At 46.7% G+C, this 23,735-nt stretch overlaps 1 protein-coding gene and 1 long non-coding RNA gene across 2 annotated transcripts in view; one reads left to right on the top strand and one right to left on the bottom strand.

Moving 5' to 3' along the window:
* The window catches only part of COMP (cartilage oligomeric matrix protein), a 26,698-nt gene extending 4,208 nt beyond the window's left edge, over nucleotides 1-22,490 (top strand). Inside the window, exons 3-19 of the mRNA XM_060785094.2 lie at nucleotides 2,098-2,149; nucleotides 5,010-5,182; nucleotides 6,994-7,131; nucleotides 8,149-8,226; nucleotides 9,331-9,489; nucleotides 9,915-10,019; nucleotides 10,254-10,361; nucleotides 12,912-13,071; nucleotides 13,897-14,015; nucleotides 14,772-14,824; nucleotides 15,024-15,217; nucleotides 15,679-15,857; nucleotides 17,029-17,077; nucleotides 17,544-17,740; nucleotides 18,690-18,862; nucleotides 20,790-20,929; nucleotides 21,952-22,490. Coding sequence (XP_060641077.1) covers nucleotides 2,098-2,149; nucleotides 5,010-5,182; nucleotides 6,994-7,131; nucleotides 8,149-8,226; nucleotides 9,331-9,489; nucleotides 9,915-10,019; nucleotides 10,254-10,361; nucleotides 12,912-13,071; nucleotides 13,897-14,015; nucleotides 14,772-14,824; nucleotides 15,024-15,217; nucleotides 15,679-15,857; nucleotides 17,029-17,077; nucleotides 17,544-17,740; nucleotides 18,690-18,862; nucleotides 20,790-20,929; nucleotides 21,952-22,001 — 2,127 coding nt within the window. The 3' untranslated portion in view covers nucleotides 22,002-22,490. The remainder of the gene's footprint in view (nucleotides 1-2,097; nucleotides 2,150-5,009; nucleotides 5,183-6,993; nucleotides 7,132-8,148; nucleotides 8,227-9,330; nucleotides 9,490-9,914; nucleotides 10,020-10,253; nucleotides 10,362-12,911; nucleotides 13,072-13,896; nucleotides 14,016-14,771; nucleotides 14,825-15,023; nucleotides 15,218-15,678; nucleotides 15,858-17,028; nucleotides 17,078-17,543; nucleotides 17,741-18,689; nucleotides 18,863-20,789; nucleotides 20,930-21,951) is intronic.
* On the bottom strand, nucleotides 20,731-23,727 carry LOC132781125 (uncharacterized). Its single transcript, XR_010910521.1, has 2 exons — nucleotides 22,399-23,727; nucleotides 20,731-20,944 (listed from the first exon to the last, which is right to left on the bottom strand). It is a non-coding gene; the product is annotated as an uncharacterized lncRNA (long non-coding RNA).
* Between the last annotated feature and the right edge of the window lie 8 nt (nucleotides 23,728-23,735).

The raw sequence follows: 23,735 nt of genomic DNA, 5'->3' as shown, positions 1-23,735 counted from the left end.
TAATATATATAGATAGCTAGAAATTAATTTGTGGAAACCCTAGTGCTCTGTTGTGCCACAAAGGTGACCAAACTGAGCCTCCACCTCCAGTGGCAGTCTACCTTTGAATGCTACACACTGCAATGGAAGAGAGAGGGAGGGGACTTCTGGCTGGTTCTTGGGCTTTGGCTTTGGCTGGCCTGCTCTTGCCCATGTTGCGGTCATTTGGGGATCTCTCCTGGGTCCGGGGGCGGTTTTGGGCCCCACTCCAGCCGCCTTCTTGTGCAAGGCGCCACATTCCTCCGTCTCCTTTCTCCTCTTTCCGCCCCCGACTGGATCGCTGCCCCTTCCTTGCCAGCTCAAGTGCAAAAGCAGAGGGAAAAGCAAAGGGTGCCAGGACAAATGCCTGGAATGGGTACTGTTCTTACCTTCCAATGTTTTTTTCCTGGCAACAGGGTTTCCTCTGGATTTTGGGATGGATGAGTCCAAAGTGCTGGACTGAAAGCAAAAAGAGAAGGCTTAGTTAGAGGCAAGGGTTGGTTTGGAATCATTGGATTGGGACCTCCGAAGGTCATATAGACCAACCCTATTTGGCTAGGCTGGGAATGTAGGATCTCAAGCATTGGAAAGGACCTCAAGGGCCGCCCGATTCAACCTCACTCTACCATATAGGAATGGTAGGATCTTAAGAGCTGGATGGGACCCTAAAGGTCATATACATAGTCCAACCCCATTTGGCCAAACAAGGACTGAAGGACCTTTATAGCGTTAGTAGGGACTTAAAGGGTCAGTCATGTAGTCCAATCTCATTCTGCGATGTAGGAATTGCAAGACTCTTCTCTCTAATCTTGGGGAGCGGGCATGGAAAGACAACCTTCCTGCCCTCTTTGCTCCAAAGTAAACACAGCCCAGCGATTTGGGTTTTCCATCCTTCGGACCTTCTTCCCTTGGAGACAATCCAGAGGTGGCTTGGCCTGACCCACCTCCTGAAAAACCCTTGGGAGGAAAAGCAGGAGCTAATTAATAAATCCTTGTCCACTCCTGTTTCCCAAGCAAATAAACATCGCCCACTGACTCCTAGCTGCGCCCTTCCTTTTCTTCCCTCCTTCTCTCTCCCCGACAAATCCTTTTTATATGTCGTTTTCCCCCTCTGATGAAAGAAGGCCTCACAAACCTTCATTCTTCAACGTTCCCTCAATCTGCCATATGATTTAGGGCAACAGAGGCCACACTGAGTGGCTTCACAACAAGAAATACCCCAAACTCAGCCTCACAAAAACTTGGCAATTCTGTAATTCTGTAACACATCAGTATTCCTGTTTTTACTCCTCTTCCTTCTTTTTCTCACCCTTCCTTCCTTTTCCTTCCTCAGCTCTGAGAAGGCTTACTTTCTCCCTTCTTCAGCTCTAAGGAGGCTTAGTTTCCCCCTTCTCCAGCTCTGAGAATTCCTGTTTTCTCTTTTCTCCAGCTATGAAGAGGCCTACTTTCTCCCTTCTCCAGCTCTGAGACCTCCTTTCTTCCTTTTCCAGTTCTGAGAAAACTTCCTTTCTCCCTTCTCCAGCTCTGATAAGGCCTTCTTTCTTTCTTCTCCAGCTCTGAGGCCTGCTTCCTCCCTTCTCCAGCTCTAAAAATTCCTGCTTTCTCCATCTCTGAGGCCTGCTTTTCCTTCTCCAGCTCTAAAAGAGCCTGTTTTCTCCCTTCTCCAATTCTGAGAAGGCCTGTTTTCTTCCTTCTCCAGCTGTAATATCTGCTTCCTTCCTTCTCCAGGTCTGAGGCATCCTTTCTCCCTTCTCCAGCTTTGAGAAAGCCTCCTTTCTCCCTCTCTCTAGCTTCGTGGCCTCCTTTCTCCCTTTTCCAGCTCTCAGACGGTCTGCTGTGTCCCTTCTCCACTCTGGGAATTCCTGCTTTCTCCTTCTCCATCTCTGAGGCCTGCTTTCCCTTCTTCAGTTCTGAAAGAGCCTACTTTCTCTCTTCTCCAGCTCTGAGGCCTGCTCTCGCCTTTCTCCAACTTTGAAAGAGTCTGATTTCTTTCTTCTCCAGCTCTGAGGAGGCCTACTTTCCCCCTTCTCTAGCTTTGGTCTTTGGTGCAATTAACCTTTCCTCTTTTTCCATCCATAGATAAAGGAGATCACCTTCTTGAAAAACACGGTCATGGAATGTGATGCTTGCGGTAAGTCCACAGAGCCATATCCGAGTGATTTTGAGTGGTGATGGGGGGGGGGGGGGTCAACTGGGGAGATATTGCAAAACACTGGGAATCCAGCATCGGTCCGAGGCATATGCCCTGGAAGAAAGACCCTCTCTCCTTCTGCTTTATTTCTTGCAGGCATTATTACGGTGCCAAGTTCAAACTTCCTTATTAATTCCCATTCATGCCTAATCTGATGTTATCCTGGCTCCTTTGACACCCTTTTCAAAATGTGATGGGTGGAAGTCAAAGAGGCCATCTGCTGGGAGGGTTTTGATGATGGTGTCTTCTCGCCTGAGAGAAATGGGGTTGGACTGGAGAACCCCGGGAGGGGTCTTTCCCAACTCTATAACACACTGCTTCTATGAAACAGTGACCTACGAAAACAGCCAGATGTGGAAAACAATGCCTTATTGTCATTCCTGATGGGTTCAAATTCCTCGCACTTTTTCATACGAGGCGGGATAGAGATGCCCTTAGGAAAATGGGATTTCTTTCCCTCCTTTTGCCTCTCAGGTGCATCCAACCAAGTGTGGCTAACACAACCAAAGGTGCGGCTTCCAATTGCCCAGCAATGCATAGCAGGGTGTTTACAAGATATTTCCACCCGAATGGTGCAGAATAGGAGGGGGAAACTGAGTCGCTCTGACTCCTGGTTAACTCTCTACCTACCTACCCACGCTTCTTCCTAATGGTTGTGGAAAAGAGAGTTGTGGATATTTGGTTAGTAAATTACAACTACATTACCTTGGGTACCTGGCGCTGCCCGGGCTATTTGAAAAAGTCAATGTGTTAATGTACAAAATGCGTAAGGTTGTAGGTGAACTACAACTCACATCACGCCCTGAGAAACTCCATTGGTACTTAAAAGTTTATTATGTTGGGCAAGTTGTCTCATCGGTGGGGTTCAGTGTGCTCTCTGGCTGTAGGGCGAACTACAACTCCCACTATGGTGGGTCAGTCCCCTCAAACCCCTCCAGTAGGTTGAGTTAGTCATGGGGGTTCTGTTTGCCAAGTTTGGTCCAGGTACATCATCAGAGGAGGTCACATCAGAGGAGGTTGTGGGTGAACTACAACTCCCAGAAAGGAAAGTCAGTTCCCCCCAAACCCCTCCACTAATCAAATTTCGGCATATCAGGTCTGTGTGCTAAATTTGGTGCAGATCCATTGTTGCTTGTGTTCACAGTGCTCTCTGATGTAGGTGAACTATAATTCCTATAAATCAAGATGAATTTCCCTCAAACCCCTCCAGTGGTTCTGTGTGCCAAGTGAGGTCCGGAGCCATCATTGGTGGGGTCCAGAGTGGTGTTTGATTGCAGCTGAAGTATAAATCCTGGTACCTACAATGGCTCTAAATCAATATGAATTCCCCCTAAACCTCTTCAATATTTTGCTTCAGTCATGCAGATATAGTTATTGATGGACTCTGCAAACTTCATGGCTACTCAAATGTTAATTAAAGCTTTCAATAGTCACACTTGCTTTAAACAGACATGGGTTCTTTCCCCCAGCCTGGCAATAGCTATAGATATAGATATTCCACTTGCCTCAGCACCAACAGAACCTCAGAAAATACCAGCAATCAATGCAGGTGAAATATTAGGAGAGAATGCTGCTGGAATATGGCCATACAGCCTGAAAAACTCACAGCAACCCACTGATTCGGGTTTCAAAGACCTCCATTTGGGAGAAGGGAGGGAGGAGAAAGGAGAGAAGAGTGGAGCTCCAGACACCTCCACTTTCATTCTTAAACTGCTTTTGGAGAAAGAAAGAAAGAAAGAAAGAAAGAAAGAAAGAAAGAAAAGTGGAGCTTCAGAGGCCTCCATTTTATAGTTCTTTAACTGCCTTTGGAGAAAGAAGAAAGAGGGAGAGAGAAGAGTGGTACTTCAGAGGCCTTCATTTGGGAGAAGGGAAGAGAAAGGAGAGAAGAGTGGAGCTCCAGATACCTCCGTTTTATAGTTCTTAAACTGCCTTTGGAGAATGGAAGGAAGGAAGGGGGAGGGAGGAGAGAAGAGTGGAGAAGGGCAGAGAGAAACGTGGAGCTCCAGATACCTCCATTTTATAGTTCTTAAACTGCCTTTGGAGAAAGAAGAAAGAGGGAGAGAGAAGAGTGGTACTTCAGAGGCCTTCATTTGGGAGAAGGGAAGAGAAAGGAGAGAAGAGTGGAGCTCCAGATACCTCCGTTTTATAGTTCTTAAACTGCCTTTGGAGAATGGAAGGAAGGAAGGAAGGAAGGGGGAGGGAGGAGAGAAGAGTGGAGAAGGGCAGAGAGAAACGTGGAGCTCCAGATACCTCCATTTTATAGTTCTTAAACTGCCTTTGGAGAAAGGAAGGAAGGAAGGAAGGAAGGAAGGGAGGGAGGGAGGGAGGAGAGAAGAATGCAGCTTCAAAGACCTCCATTTGGGAGAAGGAAGGGAAGAGAAAGGAGAGAAGAGTGGAGCTCCAGATACCTCCGTTTTATAGTTCTTAAACTGCCTTTGGAGAAAGAAAGGAAGGAAGGAAGGAAGGAAGGAAGGAAGGGGGAGGGAGGAGAAGAATGGAGCTTCAAAGACCTCTATTTGGGAGAAGGAAGGGAAGAGAAAGAAGAGTGGAGCTCCAGATACCTCCGTTATATAGTTCTTAAACTGCCTTTGGAAAACCATGAACACCTTCAACAATATATTGCCATATAAATCTAAAAATGCATTTCCATTTGTTAGTAAATTAATATTGTGTAGCACGCGTCTTTGCTTTCAGTTTGCCATCAGCCGCCTTGGGCCCTACGTCAGGAGAAATGTGAAAACAGGGAATATGGAGGGTGCATGCTCTCACGTTTATTTCTCTCTCCATTTCTCTTCTCAAGGGATGAACACGGGAGCGACGGGGCACCCCATCAGCCTGGCCCCACTGAGCCGCTGTTACCCCAACCCGTGCTTCCCCGGGGTCACTTGCACCGACACCCCCACCGGCTTCCGCTGCGGCACCTGCCCCCAAGGTTACACTGGCAATGGGACTCACTGCACTGACATCAATGAGGTCAGTGGGACAGGGTCCATGGGCTGCCAACCCTCATTTGTTGTCATAACAGAAAATGTGCTTCCTTACTTTCATATCCCCCAAACCAAGGTTCCGCTGCTTGGGAGCCGCTCTTCTGCAAGCCCTATGTGTCTACGCAACAGTTGTTCTGCGCAACAGTCACACAGCCTTGCACTTTATCCCATGCCCTGTCTCCATTGTTACAGCTCTGCATTATCCCATTCCCTTGTCCTATTGTTTACGGTCTGGCCATGTTTACAGCAGCTTACCACCCATTGGTTGATGGGCACATTTTTATTAAGTCGAAGTTGATATTTTATATGTGTATGTGTTTGGCTTTTGTATTTTGTACTGTGTTTATTTTATGTTTTGTTATTAGGTACCTTGTGCCATGTGTAAGCCACCCCGAGTCCCTTTGGGGAGATGATGGCAGGGTACAAGAATAAACTAGTAGTAGTAGTTACTGTTATTGTTATTATTATTATTCTAGCTGTCCCCTGCCACACGTTGCTGTGGCCCAGTCTGGTGATCTAGAAAATAAAGTAATGAGAAAGTATTGGTGTTTAATATATGTAATTTCTCTATGCTTGTGGGTAAACAGTTCATGGGGTTCAGAATGCTCTGTTTGTAGGTGAACTATAAATCTCAGCAACTACAACTCCCAAATGTCAAGATTTATTTCCCCTAAACTCTGTGTTCATATTTGGGCATATTGAGTATTCCTGCCAAGTTTGGTCCAGATCCATCATTGTTTGAATCCACAGTGCTCTCTGGATGTAGATGAACTACAACTCTCAAAGTCAAGGTCAATGCCCACCATCCCTTCTAGTATTTTCTGTTGGTCATGGGAGTCCTGTGTGCCATGTTTAGTTCAATTCCATCATTGGTAGAGTTCAGAATGCTCTTTGATTGTAGGTGAACTATAAATCCCAGCAACTACAACTCCTAAATGACAAAAATCATAATTTTTTGAGTGATGGTCACTCCTTGTGAAGTGAGATGTTTTGTTGCCAAATTTGGTGTGATTTCGTTCATTGGTTCTTTTGTTTTTAAGGTACTCATTATGCACAGAGCATTTATATATATATAGATTTCTGGCTTGTAGCTCTGTCCTTTTTGCCACTGAGATAACCTGTCACAGTTTAGATGTTAGATAGAAATGGCAAAGCATTTCTAATAATAGAGAAAATACTGTTTGATGAACATGTGGAAGATTGATACACCTGGATATGACTGTGAATGTCATGATGCAGTACTTGAGGGGGTGTCGTAATGGTCGAGTCATAACCATGTGAGGGTTATCGCAAAGAGGTTGCATCAGCCAGTGCCCCTTACTGATGACCTATCAGCAGTGGGGTGGCTATATAAGGAGGATGGAAGAATCCATCTTGCTTTCTCCTGTGTGACTCAGTGTGAGTATCTGCCTGTGTTGGATGTGAATTATCGGATGACTGTTTGCAAGTATTAGGATCTGCGAGTCCTGATTGTATATCTGCCTACATTGTAATGGTGAAGATTAAAGCCTCTGGATATTTTGGATGCAAACCTAAATCCGTGAGTTTACTAAACAGTGTCAGGTGCTTGCAGTTGGACTCTATTGATTAGACGGGTTGAAGTATGTGTTTGCTGTGAAAGGACTCTGCTGTATTTTTGCTTGCTTCTGGGATACTTGCTATACAGCAGTACTGGAGGTTGTGATTTGGAAACTATAACTTCACATACCAGCATCCTGCAACATTAGAGGCACATGGTGTTTTGTCTTTGTGCTCTCGTTCAACAAGGCTTTCTTTCGTTCTTTTCTTTCCTTGCAGTGTACAGCCAATCCCTGCTTCCCCAGGGTCCAGTGCATCAACACAGCCCCTGGTTTCCGGTGTGAACGATGCCCGGCCGGATATACGGGGCCAGTCCACGAAGGGGTGGGCTTAGCCTTCGCCAGGGCCAACAAACAGGTAAAGGAGTTTTCAGGAAAGGGGTCCTCTCCGTTCATTCATTTTATTATTATTATTATTATTTTGTCGTGTCAGGAGTGATTTGAGAAACTGCAAGTTGCTTCTGGTGTGAGAGAATTGGCTGTATGCAAGGACGTTGCCCAGGGGACATCCGGATGATTTTGATGTTTTTATCATCCTTGTGGGAGGCTTCTCTCATGTCCCCGCATGAGGAGCTGGAGCTGATAGAGGGAGCTCATCCGCCTCTCCCCGGATTCGAACCTACGACCTGTTGGTCTTCAGTCCTGCCGGCACAGGGGTTTAACCCACTGCGTCACGTTCATTCATGACAGAATGACTCCTTTTATTGCAGTTCACTTTGCAATAAACTTGGAAAGGCAGTGAATCCCACATTGTGTTAAGTGAGAAAATCTATTTAATTGTAGCTTGCCTTTCTTGCAAGAACAGATGGGCCCTCCCTATTTAAATATCTTAACAACTCTGTGAGCTAAGCAAAGCTGGCAGAGAGAAACAATAGTCCTATATGAATAGAAATAAAATCATAAAATAATGTTCCATCTTATTCCAGCGTAACTCACTCCAAACTGCATTGGTTCCATGCCTTGGAATAATAACCTTTCCAAACTTGGCTTGTTGTATTCCAAGTTCCCCAATTTATGGTGATCCTGCAAATGAAGGAGAGGTGCGATGGTTTCCAAGCTTTAGTCTTTTGGGTCTTTTGGACTCCGACTCCCAGAAACCCCAGTCAATCTGGCCAATGGTGAAGGATTCTAGGAGCTGGAATAAAAAACATTTGGAGCACCAGCGGTTGGGGAATATTATAAGATGAGAGATCACTCAAATCCTCGGTTATTGACTGTCTGGTGTTTGAGCAGAAGTTTCAGTGGAAATGTCAGAACCATCTGGACTTGAAGCATCTTTCAAACCCAAATGTGGGTCTCATTGACAGCACACACTTGCCGAACATTGATGGTCATTCTCTCCATCCTCACAAGTTCTTTCCTTCCCTGCAAACAGGTTTGCAATGACATCAATGAATGTGAATCCGGCACCGCCAGGGCTTGCGTCCCGAACTCCATCTGCATCAACACCCGGGTAAATGTCCTGCAGCGGTAGAAGAGCAGCTCTTTCCTACCAAACACCTCACATGCGTAGAGCTAGAAAGGGCCATCCAGTCCAACCCCCTTTGGCCAGACAGAAAGGCAACACAAAAGCCCTCCTGGAAGATACCCATCCAATACAAAGAAGGATTGCAACCCTCTGTATTGTGGAGTGATTGAAGCGTGCAGCAAATGAATGGTAGAATCAGAGTCAGAAAAGCTCTTTATTTATTTATATTTGTGGCATTTGTATACCGCCCTTCTCAACCCCAAAGGGGACTCAGGGCGGTTCACAGTGTTGGCAACAATTCAATGCCATTGATAAAAAAACAGTATAAAACATCAAAATTTCCCCTGCCCTGATAAAACATTAAACACAGTACATAAAATAACATCACATATCTCACAAAGACATATCTAGTCCTGCCCCCTTCAGTAGGCAGGAGGATACAATCAACGCACTCCCGAGAGAGGCCCATCCAATCCAAAGAGTTGCAAAGAGGGAGAGTCGCCACTGTTGCTCATTGCTGGGCAATGAACAATCATGGTTGGAAGGGACCCCAAGCACCATCTGGCCCAAACCCCACGGAAGCCCTCTTGAGAGATGCCCATCCAATCCAGAGGGCTACAATTCTGAGTCAATCCAGATCGTAGTCAATTGATTTTTCCTAATGTTTAGGCAGGATCTCTTTTCTTGGCATTCATATCCATTCATTCGTGTTCTACTTTCTGGAATGGCAGAGAGCAAACTCCTCAGTCTTCTCCTTGAGCATCCTTTATGGCTATTCTTGTTCCGAGTAGGAAGGGACCCCCAAAGGCCATTCAACCCAACCCCTTTCCACAGAATGAGACTTCATTGGGCTCCCAGGCAGCATATAATCACCAGTTGGACAGCTCTTGCAGCTGAACAGACTTGCCGTTCCCGATAGGACTTGGCTTCCAGCCCTTTCTCCACTTGTCTTCTTTCTCAAATATCAAATGTGATGTTTGGGTTCCACACCTTCTCCAAAGGAAGTACAGGGTGGTCGGATGGAAACGGGCCAGCTATTGAGATAATCCTTGAAATGTCTTCTCAATGGGACCATTCTTCACCACTCAGGGATCCTATAAGTGCGGTTCCTGCAAAGCCGGCTTCGTGGGCGACCAGACGAGCGGCTGCCGGAGCAAGGCTGAGCGGCGATGCCCCAACGGGGAGCTCAGCCCCTGCCACGAAAAGGCCGAGTGCTTCGTGGAGCGCGATGGGTCGCTGGTCTGCGTGGTAAGTCTTGGCTGTCTTTTGTCGGATAAGTTATTGTCAGTGATATCTTAGGAGGAATTAATCAAAACTTTCATTTTCAGCAGCGTGCTTTCCTCTGTGGTCTCTCTGGGTATTTCGAAGTCCTCCAATGCTACACCTGAAATTTCTAGTCACTGCAGAGAACCTAAGTATCATAGAGAACCTTTCTAGGTCCTCCATTGTGATTTCATGACCAGTTTCCTAAAATTATCCTGAAGATTTCTTAGAGCGATGTACTCTCAAGTAAAAAAATAGTGGGCTTAAGTCAAGTTTCCCCCAACTTTTGTTCCCCGAAAGTATTGGGTCAACAACATATAGCCTATGCTGTTGAAGCAGGGCCATAGGAATGACTGTTGGAAGAATGAACCTCCATCTTCCATTCCTTTTATACTTCTTCCTCTTCCCAGTGCATTGTCGGTTGGGCAGGAAACGGCTACATCTGTGGACCGGACACCGACATTGACGGCTTTCCCGATGAAAAGCTCCGCTGCACCGACAAAAAGTGCCGCAAGGTAAGGGGCAGGTTGCAGCTTTGAGAATTATCCCGATTTCTTGCAAAACTGAGGTCCCTCCTTATAGAAAATGTACTTAAGGTTGTACACTCCGGGAGTATTTAGGTCCATCGCATCGGCTTGGGTGGCACACTGCAAGGTGGCTCTGTTCAAACTCAAAATACGGTGTTTAGGTATAATCTTTCTGCTCTGCAGACAACAAAACTGATATCCAACCCTGGTCTTCCTTTGCAGGACAACTGTGTCACCGTTCCAAACTCTGGGCAAGAGGATGCAGACCGGGATGGGATCGGCGATGCTTGTGACGATGACGCCGATGGGGATGGGATCACCAACACCGAGGTTTGGATTCTATTACGCCCACCATTTCCTGAAATTTCCCCAACAAACTGGTGTTTGCCCGGGCCTGCTTTCATATACTATACGCAGTAAGGCTCCCATCGCCGCAGAACATGTATCGGTCATTTCACCACGACAAATTGTCTCTTTAGGTCCTCCAGGCAGTCCTATGGTAGGTATCCCTCAGATATGTCTCTAGGTCAGGCATGAGCAAACTTTCTAACTTGGAGGCTGCATGCTAGAATTCCTTGCCAGGAGGACTGGCTGCCCAGTGATGAAAGGGAAGGAGGAGGAAGGATGGAAGGAAGAGTAGAAGGGGAGGAAGGAAGGAAGAATAGAAGGGAAAGGAGGGAGGAAAAGAGGGAAGGATAGGAGAAAGAGGAAAGGAAGGGAGGGAACTAACGTGGAAGGAAAGAGAGAAGGAAGGAAAGACAAAAGGGAGGAAAGGGTGAAAGGAAGAATGGAAGGAAGGGAAGGAAGGAGGAAGGAAAGAGAGAAGGAAGGATAAGGTGGTGTGAGAGAGGAGAGCCTCAGAAAAGAGACCAAGGGGCTGCATCTGGCATCCGGACCTGGGTTCGGGCCCCGCCTATCTCTGCAATCGCATCTCCTTCTATGAACTGACATGAGCTTTAAGATCTTCCGGGGAGGCCCTCCTCTTGGTCCCACTACCGTCTCAAGCGCAGTTGGTGGGGATGAGAGAGGGCTTTCTCAGTGGTGGCCCCGTCTCTGGAACACCCTTCCAAGGAAAATAAGACAGGCCCCATCCCTCCCCTCCCCTCTTTTCGTAAGAGCTTGAAGACCCAGTGGTTTCAGCAAGCCTTTGAAAATGACTCAGCCCTACACATTGTCGAATACGGCCTTATTCTTCCTACAAATTACCCAGATTACTTCCTCTAATCGGCCCCGGAATGAACAGCCACAGACCCGTACCTAATATTATTGTTGCCTGCCATAGCATTGCACTTAATTCCCGGGCCCCCTCAATTTCCAAAGATCACGGGGCGGACATTGACTTAGTATTATTCCCCCCCCCCATCCCCCATCCCCCATCCTGTAGGTTTCTCTTAACATTATCTATGAATAGGAGAACATCAGAATTATACTATCACACTACTCTCCTTATTAAAATATATTTTCAAATGCCAGAGATTGGACAACAAATCCCAGCATTCTCCCAGTGGTCACTATTTTTTAAAAACTAGCCTCTCCTCTTTGGGAAAAAAAGCTCAGAAAGGAATTGGTCTCGCTTGAATCCAAACCACATGGATGCTGAAGAAGCCTGGAAGCCATTAATGCAGTGTTTCTCAACCTTCCTAATGCTGCGACTCCTTAATACAGTTCCTCATGTTGTGGTGACCCCCCAATCATAACATTATTTTCGTTACTACTTCATAACCGTAATTTTGCTATTGTTATGAATTGTAATGTAAATGTCTGATATGCAGGATGTGTTTTCATTCACTGGACCAAATTGGGCACAAATACCCGATATGCCCAAATTTGAATACTGTTGGGGTTGGAGGATTGATTTTGTCATTTGGGAGTTGAAGTTGCTGAGATGTATATTTCACCTACAATCAAAGAGCATCCTGAACTCTGCCAGTGATGGAATTAAACCAAACTTGGCACACAGAATTTCCATGACCAGCAGAAAATACTGGAAGGGTTTGGTGGGCATTAACCTTGAGTTCTGGAGTTGTAGTTCACCTACATCCAGAGAGCACTGTGGACTCAAAGAATGATAGATCTGGATCAAACTTGGCATGAATACTCAATTTGCCCCAATGTGAACATTGGTGGAGTTTGGGGAAAATAGACCTTGACATTTGGGAGTTGTAGTTGCTGAGATTTATAGTTCACCTACAATCAAAGAGCATTCTGAATCCCACCACCGATAGAATTGGGCCAAACTTCCCACACAGTCCCTTAAAGGGACGGGTTGCTGCGAGCCTCCCTCCAACCTCACACACACTCCCTTACCTGCACATGCACACCACGCTGCCATGCACCAAGCATGCCTGCTCTCCCCTCCCCACTTGGAGTCTCATAAACAGCCCTCCTCTTGGCTGAGAAGCTGGCCAATCACAGTGGAGGAGGGCTTTTGGTGGGAGGATTCGCCATGTGTTTCCAAAAAGGACAAAGACAGGCAGAGATATCTTCATCCTTTTCTGCCAAAGGGGTTCCTAAGACCATCAAAAAATGTATGTTTTCTGATGGTCTTTGGCGACTCCTCTGAAAACCCCCTCGTGACCCACAGGTTGAGAAATGCTGCACTAATACTTTGAAGGCTTACTTTGATGGGATTGGAGAAAAGAATAATAGAATCAGAAAACACGAGGATCAGCTCTATCTAGTTCTAGCTTCATTGTGCTAAAACATTCCCCAAAGATGTGTCATCCAATCTGTTTATAGACCTCCAACAATGGAGATGAGACTGCTCTGCCTCGCAGCCAATTCCCCAATTGATTTGATGTTTTTGCTTTGGATGGACGAGATGCTTGGTTTCGGTCAGCTGTCCAAAATAGTTCTGACTGCTAATCCCTCTCCCTCCAGGACAATTGTGTCTTTGTGCGCAACACCGATCAGCGCAACGCCGACCAGGACAACTTTGGGGATGCCTGTGACAACTGCCGCAACATCAAGAACAATGACCAGAAAGACAGCGACGGAGATGGGCGTGGGGACCTTTGTGACGATGACATGGATGGAGACAGTGAGTGCTGACCCTCTGCTGTGATGGTTAGAAATATCCTGGGAATATAACGTTTGCAGGCCTCATGAGTCGTTCTCATTTATCTCGCAGATACACTGAAGGTGTTCCCCTCTCCATTCTGTCATGTTTCTATTAAAACCATTCCTTCTCCGTTCAGGGCCAGAGGTCCTCATGATGGTTCCTCCACTTATGACTCCATGGTTAACATTCACCAGAAGCTGAACACACAGTTGCCCAATACAGGAATCAAATTTGTGAATGAATGTCAAAAAAAGCCTGCATACGTGGAGGGCCAAGTGTCTATTTTTCCGTTCTTCAGCCAAAGTTTGGGGCACAGGTTACAGATGTGAGGAAAGTTAGTGAGAGGCGAAGACTAGTTTGGAGGTAAACAAAGGAGTGTTGTTAGTGTTTGCAAATTAGGGTCTGTTAGAGTTAGATACATTAGATAAGTCATATGTAATGAGTTGGTGAACAGCACAACCCCACACTTGCGAGGGGTACATTCCCAGACATTGAAATATTGGAAAACTCAAGTTCAGACACAGGTTGTTTTTGGGAGGCTCAACCTGGGTACTTTGTGACCCACAGACTGGACTCCAATTCTCTGTGTCCCAAGCTCGCTCACTCATGGGAATTGCAGTGTATGATCTATATGTTGCAAAGGAAATATAACGAAGAACCTCTTTCTCTATGGAATGGGGGAACACCGTAACAAATGGATAACCGCGGCAATTAAAACGAGTCCAACAGCAGTCAGAGGAGTCTCACAATGTGGGGAGCTTTTCAGGCTGGATGATTGTGCCGAAACTCTCTCTTTTCCCTCAGAGGTTAAAAATGTGTTGGACAACTGTGTGAGGATTTCCAACCCAGACCAGCGGGACAGCGACGGAGACGGCGTGGGAGATGTCTGCGACAGCTGCCCACTCATCAGCAACCCAGACCAGGTGAGTGGGAAGAGGAAGAGGTGCCCCAAAAGGAAACCGGGTGAGGAGTTGAGGGGAAGAGGCCACCAGAGGGGTGTGTTATTCCTACCTTCATCTGATGGTGAAAACCTTCATCCCAGAAAATATGAGCCACAACCCTGCATTGGGAGACAGACATGAATAGTAGAATCAAGAGTTGAAAGGGGACCCCAAGATCTATCTTTGTACCACAAAGGCAGTTGCTAGGTGAAGTGGCCCTCTGTGATTTGGGGGAAGAAAAAAAGAAGGAAGAAAAAGAGAAAGAAGGGAAGAGGGAAATGTAAGGAAAAAGAGAAAGAAGGGAAGAGGAAGAAAGGAGTGAAAAGAGAAGGGAAGTGGAAAGAAGGAAGGAAAAGAAGGGAAGAGGGAGGAAGGAATGAAAAGAGAAGGGAAGTGGAAAGAAGGAAGGAAAAGAAAGAACGGAAGAGGAAGGAAGGAAGGATGAAAAGAAAGAAGGGAAGAGAATGGAAGGAAGGAAAAGAGAAAGAAGAGGAAGGTAGGGAGGATGGAGAAGGTGTGTGAAGGAAAGCAGGGATGGAAAAGAGAGAATGAGAAGGTGTATTAGGCAAAGAGGAAGGTAAGAAAAGAGGCACAGAGAGCCTGTTCACCACTGCCAGACATTGTGAGGTAGGCACAGAGCTGGAGAAAGGAGAAAGCAGGCATAAACACTGCCAACACAGGTATATACACTAGTTTCTATCTAAACCAAGTGCCTTCCTGGTTTCTCTCCCTTTGTAGAAAGACACCGACCATGATCTTGTGGGCGACCCCTGTGACACCAACCAAGACCGGTGAGTTGTAGTACCTTTCATTATGTCTGCCTTCTGGGGAAGTTAGGACAGACCTATAAGCCACGGGTTACAATTGCGGGGTCTGTTTCTGCTTCCCCAGTGCCATTCCAGAGTGTGGCCAGATCACGTCATATCTTGGTCTTTCTCCAATAGCGGAGCACAAGAAGGTATCAGTGCTCACTTTCCCTCTTTCTGCCAGGGATGGAGATGGCCACCAGGACTCCCGGGACAATTGCCCCACGGTGCCCAACAGCTCCCAGCTTGATTCGGACCGGGATGGCATTGGTGATGAATGTGATGATGATGACGACAATGACGGCATCCCAGACCAGAGGCCACCGGGCCCCGACAATTGTCGCCTGGTCCCCAACCCTGGGCAGCAGGACTCCGACAGTAAGCATGATTCTATCTCTCTTCCGCAGGTCCCCAAAATGGCAAAATTCAGACTGACCGTCCCTTCCGTCCAAACATTTCTTGCAGGGAAAAAAATATCGGCTCAGTAGACTAGATGTCCCACACTAGTTTCCTTAGTCAAGTTGCCTTGTGGACAGCAATTCCCAGACTAAAATCCCCCAAATTAGTATTTCAAACACTTTTACTACATTACAACACTAGTCACTCATCCTGTTTAGTGATCTGATGGCATCCTGAAACATTCAAAAGGTTGTCATGGCAGAGATGGGGTGGGCATGTTTTCGGCCCTAAAGCAAACCTACCTCTAAGTATAGCTGTGGGTTCCTACAGGGCAAGCAGGTTGGTCTAGATGGCCTTTGTGGTCCCCGTGAGCTGCTGCATGCGAGTGAAGTGGGAGAATGGTTGGAGAACATGCTTACATTCCCTCTTCTCTCTTGCAGGAGACGGCATCGGAGACGCCTGCACCAACGACTTCGACAAGGACCTCGTTGTTGATCAAATCGATGTCTGTCCTGAAAACGCGGAGGTGACACTGACGGATTTCCGGGCCTTCCAGACTGTCGTCTTGGATCCCGAAGGGGATGCCCAGATTGACCCAAACTGGATCGTCCTCAACCAGGTGGGGGAGTGCTCCTTCCCACATCTTCAATGGAGAGTCCCGAGTCAAACCATAATATCTGTTCCGTTGAGGAGCATTGGAGTTAGTTGGGGCTGATGAGAGTCATACTCTCCAAAGATCCCTAATGTTCATGACTTCTGAGCTTTCAAACCTCTCTCATGTATGTGCGTATACACACACACACATTTACATCTATATATGTATCTCTCATGTGTATGTGTATTGGGAGTGATCCTGGACTCATCGCTGAGCCTGGAACCCCAGGTCTCGGCGGTGACCAGGGGAGCATTTGCAGTTAAAACTTGTGTGCCAGCTGCGCCCGTACCTTGGGAAGTCTGACTTGGCCATGGTAGTCCACGCTTTGGTTACATCCCGTATAGACTATTGCAATGCACTCTACGTGGGGTTGCCTTTGAAGACTGTTCGAAAGCTCCAAATGGTCCAACGGGCGGTGGCCAGGTTAATACAGGAGAGGTGCTCAGAGAGAATACAACTTCTCTGTTGCGCCAGCTCTGCTGGCTGCCAATCTGCTTCCGGGCACAATTCAAAGTGCTGGCTTTAGCCTATAAAGCCCTAAACAGTTTCGGCCCAACTTACCTATCTGAATGTATCTCTCCTTATGAACCATCTAGGACACTAAGATCTTCTGGGGAGGCCCTGCTCTCGTTCCCACCTTCCTCACAGATGCGTCTGGCGGGGACGAGAGACAGGGCCTTCTCAGCGGTGGCCCCTCAACTGTGGAACAGCCTGCCTAGAGAGATAAGATCGACCCCCTCCTTCCTCACCTTTCGAAGAAAGGTGAAAACTTGGATTTTTGAGCAGGGCTTCCCAAATACGGCATAGTTATACAATATTATGGACCACTGACGACGCAATGGGACAATGATTTGATATGGATATGCTTTGATGTTTTTAATGCTTCTTATGGTTTTTATATTGCTGTTAGTGTTTTAATAATATTTTATGATTGTTTTAATTGTAACTGTTTTGGCATCGAATTGTTGCCTATTGTTAACTGCTCCGAGTCGCCCCTGGGCTGAGAGGGACGGTATACAAATGTAGTAAATAAATGTGTATTTCTCATGTGTATGTGTGTTTGTGTGTATATATACACATACACATACGTATATACATCTATACATATAGATTCTCTGTTTTTTCTTCTCTCCAGGGAATGGAAATTGTTCAGACCATGAACAGTGACCCAGGTTTGGCTGTCGGTAGGTAATATTTTGGAGAATTTTGAAAACAAGTTCTTGCTTTCCATTCTATTTTTTAAAAAATTAATGTAAGAGATTTAAAAGTTGTTTTATACACAGTCTCATTCCCCAGCAGCCATTAAGATACAATTGATCATTGGTCAATAAAGCTGGGGTATCCCAGCGGTGAAGGAATCCAAATATGTATTTATTTTGTGCATAGTAAAATAAGGGAAATAATTGTTAGTCTATAGAAAAGCTGTTCTCCCTAAGCTGAGACCATGTAAGGCATGTATAATTGGTTCTGGTTTAAATTTGCCTGGTTGAGAGTCAAATACGATGACAATTATCACTAGAATGCAAGCGCAGGGATGTGTGAAAGAAATTGGGGCACCAAAGGCAAAAATCACTACAAAAGGAAGGGAAGTTCAGGTCTCTGCAAACTTTTGGTCCCAACCAGTTTGCCTTTATTCTCTCCCCGGTTAAGGCTACACCGCATTCAACGGGGTGGATTTTGAGGGCACCTTCCACGTCAACACGGCCACCGACGACGATTATGCCGGGTTCATCTTTGGCTACCAGGACAGCTCCAGCTTCTACGTTGTCATGTGGAAACAAATGGAGCAAACCTATTGGCAGGCCAACCCCTTCCGAGCCGTCGCTGAGCCGGGTATTCAGCTAAAGGTAAGATTGGTTGCAAGGGGAGGGAATAACATGCCTATATCCACAGGGTACCCCCAGTGGCACAGTGGGTTAAACTGCTGAGCTGCTGAACTTGCTGACCAAAAGGTTGGTGGTTCAAATTCAGGGAGCGGGATGAGCTCCTGCTGTTAGCTCCAGCTTCTGCCAACCTTGCAGCTCAAAAACATGCAAATGTGAGTAGATCAATAGGTACCGCTCCGGTGGGAAGGTAATGGTGCTCCATGCAGTCATGCTGGCCACATGACCTTGGAGGTGTCTGTGGACAACACTGGCTCTTCGGCTTAGAAATAGAGATGAGCACCAACCCTGAGTCGGACACAAGTGGACTTAATGTCAGAGGAAAACCTTGACCTTTACTATCCAGTCATCTCCACATCATTTCCAAAACTACTGCCACGTCTGACTATTACCTCTCATCTTTTCCTTCCAAGTCCCAAACTCCTTTATGTACCTTCTTAACATCCAACTTATAAGGAAGACTCAGAGGTGTTTGGGTTGCTTCTTTCCTCCAAAATAGAGCTGATGATATGGGTTATTCCCTGGTGGCTTCTCATCCAAGTCTGAAACAGGGTTGAGCTTCCAATTTCAGAGTGGGGAAGAATGCCTCTGCCCTAGGATGCTGCTGCTGCTGTTTCTGCGGCTCCAAACTTTAATTTTCCTGCATTTCTGCAGAGCAGGAGGAAAGAGGCGGGAAACAGCATGGCGCCACGGAGCCCCTATCATTGGGACTCTGCGGAACAGTTTGAGAACCCGTCATAGATTGGTGCCTTGAGAGAATTCATGCCCTCCTATATTCTTTATCATTCCCCTTTCCAAAGCCTTGGGGGCTCAGATTAACCTACAGGTTCAGGCTTAAATGTCTCTCTCCACCGGCTTCTCTGACCTCTGTCACCCCATTGTGAGTTGTTCTCTTCTGGCTCTTCAAACCCAGGCGGTGAAATCCAAGACTGGGCCGGGCGAATACCTCCGCAACTCCCTCTGGCACACCGGAGACACCCCTGACCAGGTCAAGCTGCTGTGGAAAGACCCCCGGAACGTGGGCTGGAAGGACAAGACCTCATACCGCTGGTTCTTGCAGCACAGGCCCCAAGTGGGCTACATCCGGTAAGCAGTGGCCGAGAGTGCTCCCGATCCACCTATGAGAGTGTCATCCCTACAGGTATTTGGGGTAGTAAGTGTTCAAGACCCTATTTACTCAAATATAATGCTTACCTTTTATGGCTAAATGACCTGGCCAAAATGAGGCTGCACATTATATTCTTGCCACATGGTCATCTTAGTGCTGAACCAAAGCAAAAGGGGATGCTGCTTCAGGAACTCATCTTTGAGGGACGTCATTTCTAATTTAATGGCTATAGCTCAAAGCTACTCCACACTGAGATATGTAGTTTGGTGAGGAAACAACATCCTTTGGCAGTGATAGCTCAAGACTTTGTCAAACTGCAGCCTCCACGATGTCATAGAATTGAGCCAAGGCAATTAAGGAGGCTATGATAAAACTGTTGTTGAATAAACCATCAATGGACCCCACTCAACTGAACAACTTTCAACCAGTTTCCAATTTCCCCTTTTTGGGCAAAGTCTTGGGATGTGTGGTTGCCTTGCAACTTCAGGTGTTCTTGGAGGAAACTGATTATCTAGATCTATTGCATTCTGGCTTCAGACCAGGTCATGCAAACATGACAGCCTTGGTCTTCTTAATGGATTATCTACACAGGGAACTGGACAGAGAAAGTGTGTCACTGGTGGTTCTCCTGGACCTCTCAGCTGCCTTCAATACTGTAGATCATGTTTTCTTTCTGGGACATCTTGTGGGAATGGGGCTTGGAGGCACTGTCCTATAGTGGCTCCAGTCCTTCCTGGAGGATCGCTTCCAGGTGTTGTTGGGAGACACCTGCTCAGCCTCACGGCTCTTGTCCTGTGGAGTCCCACAGGGTTCAGTATTGTCCCCCATTTTGTTTAATATCTACATGAAGACGCTGGGAGAGATCATCCAGAGATCTGGAGTTCAATGTCATCTGGACGCAGATGACGTCCAACTCTATCACTCCTTTCCACCCACTGCTAAGGAGACTGTTCAGGTCCTGACCCAGTGCTTGGCAGCTGTGATGGTCTGGATGAGGGCGAACAAATTGAAATCTGGATCCAGACAAGACAGAAGTACTTCTAGTCAGTCGAAAGGTCGAACAAGGTATAAGGTTAAAGCCTGTGCTGGAAGGGTTACACTCCTCTTGAAGACACAGGTTGGGAGTTCTCCTGGACTCATCGCTGAGCCTGGAACCCCAGGTTTAAGCGGTTGCGAGGGGAGATTTTGCACAATTAAAACTTGTGCACCAGCTGCGCCTGTACCTTGGGAAGTCAGACATGGCCACGGTTATCCACACTCTTTTTACATTCCGATTAGATTACTGCAATGCGCTCTATGTGGGGGTTGCCTTTGAAGACAGTTTGGAAGCTTCAAGTAGTCCAACGGGCGGCAGCCAGGCTGATCATTAGAGCAGCGTATAGGAAACACACAGCCCTCCTGCTGCATCAGCTCCACTGGCTGCCAGTTTCCTACTGAGCACAATTCAAAGCCTATAAGTCCCTAAACTGTTCTGGCCCAGCTTATCTGTCCAAACACATCTCACCCTATGAACCACCTCGAAGATTAAGACTTTCTGGGGAGGCCCTGTTCTCGGTCCCACCTCTTTCGCAGGTGTGGCTAACGGGGACAAAAGAGTGCACTTTATGCTGCTTCACATTACATTCGGCAGCAAACACTTTTTTTGGTTCTAAGGTTTTAAAAATCGAGGTGTGCATTGGATTTGATGGTCCATGGGGCTTAAGGCAATCTGGGTTTTACTCTAGAAAATACACTTATGAACTGATTTTAGGGCTCTCCTTTATGGTCTGTGATGTACAAAATCCAGAGGTCAATAATCATCTCAATTTGTGTTGTGTAGGAGTGAGACAAAGAAAAACATCAGAAATCACTGTATCCGCTTCGAGAACCAATTTAATTGCTTGTCTTGCCGGTCTCCTCTTCTAGGGCTCGCTTCTACGAAGGACCCGAACTGGTGGCTGACACGGGGGTCGTGCTGGACACTACAATGCGGGGTGGGCGCCTGGGCGTCTTCTGCTTCTCCCAGGAGAACATCATTTGGTCCAACCTGCGGTACCGCTGCAACGGTGAGTCAGGAAAGGCTGCCAGAGATTTGAGGGATTGAGAAAGGAGCTGAGGACTGCTTCAGCTCCAAAGGAGTCAGAAAAAAACGGTGAAGAGGGGAAACTTTAAAGATAAAATTTCAGAAGGGAGAGCCAGGATTGACTGGGTTGTTTTGTGTTTTTTGGTTGTATGTCCATGTTCCAGAAGCATTCTTTCCAGACGTTTTGTTGTGAGGTCTATGGAAACTAGGAAAATGAGGTTTATATACCTGTGGAATAATGTCGGGGGGGGGGGGGCAGGAGAAAGAACTCTTTTCTGTTGGAGGCCAGTGTGACTGTTGCAACTGGCCAATCTGATTAGCATTGAATGGCCTTGCAGCTTCGATGCCAGCTAGCTTATAGAGTCTATCAACAGGCCTAGTAGTTTAATAGCCTAGCAGTTTCAAGGTCTGCTAAGCCTAGCAGTTTCAGTTTAATGCCGTGCAGTTTCAAAATTGAAGAAGCCAGATCTTGAAACTGCTAGGCCATTAAATGCCAACTGAAACATTCACACCTACCTCAAACAGGCAAGAGTTCTTTCTCCCATTTTGGGCATTCCACTTGCCTAGTTTCCAACAGACCTCACAACCTCTGAGGATGCCTGCCATAGATGCAGGCAAAACGTTAGGAGAGAATGCTTCTGGAACATAGCCATACAACCCGAAAAACTCACAACAACCCGGTAATTCCAGCCATGAAAGCCTTCAACAACACATAAGTCAGTATTCAGCTATGGGAGCTGGCCAGGATAAATGGGAAAATTGAGATGTTTGAAAGGTGATGAAAATATGTGAGTTTGTGGCCCTCCGGATGCCGTTGAGTGACAACTCTAGCACAGGGGATGATGGGATCTGGAAGGCTTTAATGTCGCCATCTGCCCCAGGCTTTATGGCATGACGGCCCTTTGCAAGGAAAGGCCACTTCTATCAACTTGAAGGGAGACGATGACAATGTTGGCGTATGCCGCAAACTCATGCCCGTGCCTCATCTTTTTTCCCTGTCTGTAGACACTATTCCCGAAGACTACGAGTCGTACCGGAACCAGCGGGACTACTAAGCACCACTGTCTCGAATGGATTTACCTGGACCCCCCTACTGCTTGGCTTTTAAAAATATATAGAGAGAGATATAATTTTAAATATTGTGGACTGTCCCCGAATGCTTTGCAACCACTGAGCATCGTCAATGCCTTACTACATCCTGATTTCTCTGATGTGTTCAGCACAATCTCAGGTCAGAGAGGCTCCGTTTTTTCACCACTTCCAAGTTTCCATGGGTGAAGATTTGAGAAAGGTGAGGAGGGCTGGACATCGGGGCCTGGGATCCCCTGAGGCCACAGATAGGGTTGAAAACCCCAAATCCAACACCGGAGAACAATATTGCAGCCTCCTTCCTCCTAAATTCACCTGCTTTTGACACTAAAACAAGGTCAAAGGTCTCCTTTAGGTACTTACCCATCTGAATTCAGGTGCGGATCAGGAATGTGTTCCGTCTCTTCCAGGAGGGGGCTGTTCCTGCTGTGGAAATAAATCTTTTTTTTAGTGAACATACCGTTTTGCCAGGCCTCTTTGTTTTAAATCCTGGACGACCAAATCCGACTCAGCTTGTGTAACATTCCAGAAAGCACTGGAAAAGAGTGGGGATTGTGGGACACTTAGAATCATAGAATCCTACAGTAGGAAGAGACCTCATGGGCCATCTGGTCCAACCCCATTCTGCCAAGAAGAAGGAAAATCGCATTCAAAGCACCCCCAACAGATGGCCACCTAGCCTCTGCTTAAAAGCCTCCAAAGAAGCAGCCTCCACTACACTCCAGGGCAGAGAGAGAGTTCCACTGCTGAAGAGCTCTCACAGTCAGGAAGTTCTTCCTCATGTTCAGGTGGAATCCCCTTTCCTGTAGTTTGAAGCCATTGTTCCATCACATCCTAGTCTCCAGGGCAGCAGAAAACAAGCTTGCTCCCTTCTCCCTATGACTTCCCCTCACATATTTATATGTCTCCTCTCAGCCTTCTCTTCTGCAGTCTAAACATGCCCAGCTCTTTAAGCCACTCCTCATAGGGCTTGTCCTCCAGACCCTTGATCCTTTGAGTTGCCCTCCTCTGGACACATAGCAGCTTAGAGTCAACATCTCCCTTCAATTGCAGTGCCCAGAATTGGACACAGTGTGATTCCAGGTGTGGTCTGACCGAGGCAGAATTGAGGGGTAGCATGACTTCCCTGGATCTAGGCCAAGCATCATCAAACTGCAGTACTCCAGCTGTTTGGGCCCCCAGCTCCCAGAAGCCCTAACAAGCTTGTTCAATTGTCAGGAGTTCTGGGAGTTGAATGCTCGAACAGCTGGAGGGCCGCAGTTTGAGGATGTCTGATCTAGGCACTAGACTCCTATTGTTGCAGGCCAAAATCCCATTGGGTTTTTGTTTTTGTTTTTTTGCTGCTGCATGACATTGTTGGCTCATGTGCATCTTCCTGTTCACAAGGACTCAAAGATCTTTTTCACGCATACTGCTGTCGAGCCAGGCACTGTCCCACATTCTGTCTCTTTGCATTTCATTTTTTTCTGCCTGAATAGAGTATCATTATCATCATCATCATCATCATCACCATCATCATTATTATCTTGCATTTGTCCCTATGGAACTTCACTGTGTTAGTTTTGGGCCATCTCTTGAATTTGTGAAGATCATTTTGAATTCTGCTCCTGTCTTCTGGAGTATTAGCCATCCCTCCCAATTTGGTCCTGTCTGCAAATTTGATGATCATGTCTTCTGACCCTTCATCATTAATAACATGA

Source organism: Anolis sagrei, chromosome X (assembly GCF_037176765.1).
Source record: "Anolis sagrei isolate rAnoSag1 chromosome X, rAnoSag1.mat, whole genome shotgun sequence".
Taxonomy (NCBI): domain Eukaryota; kingdom Metazoa; phylum Chordata; class Lepidosauria; order Squamata; family Dactyloidae; genus Anolis; species Anolis sagrei.
Note: the sequence above shows the minus strand (reverse complement) of the source record. Positions and strands in the feature narration are given on the sequence as shown.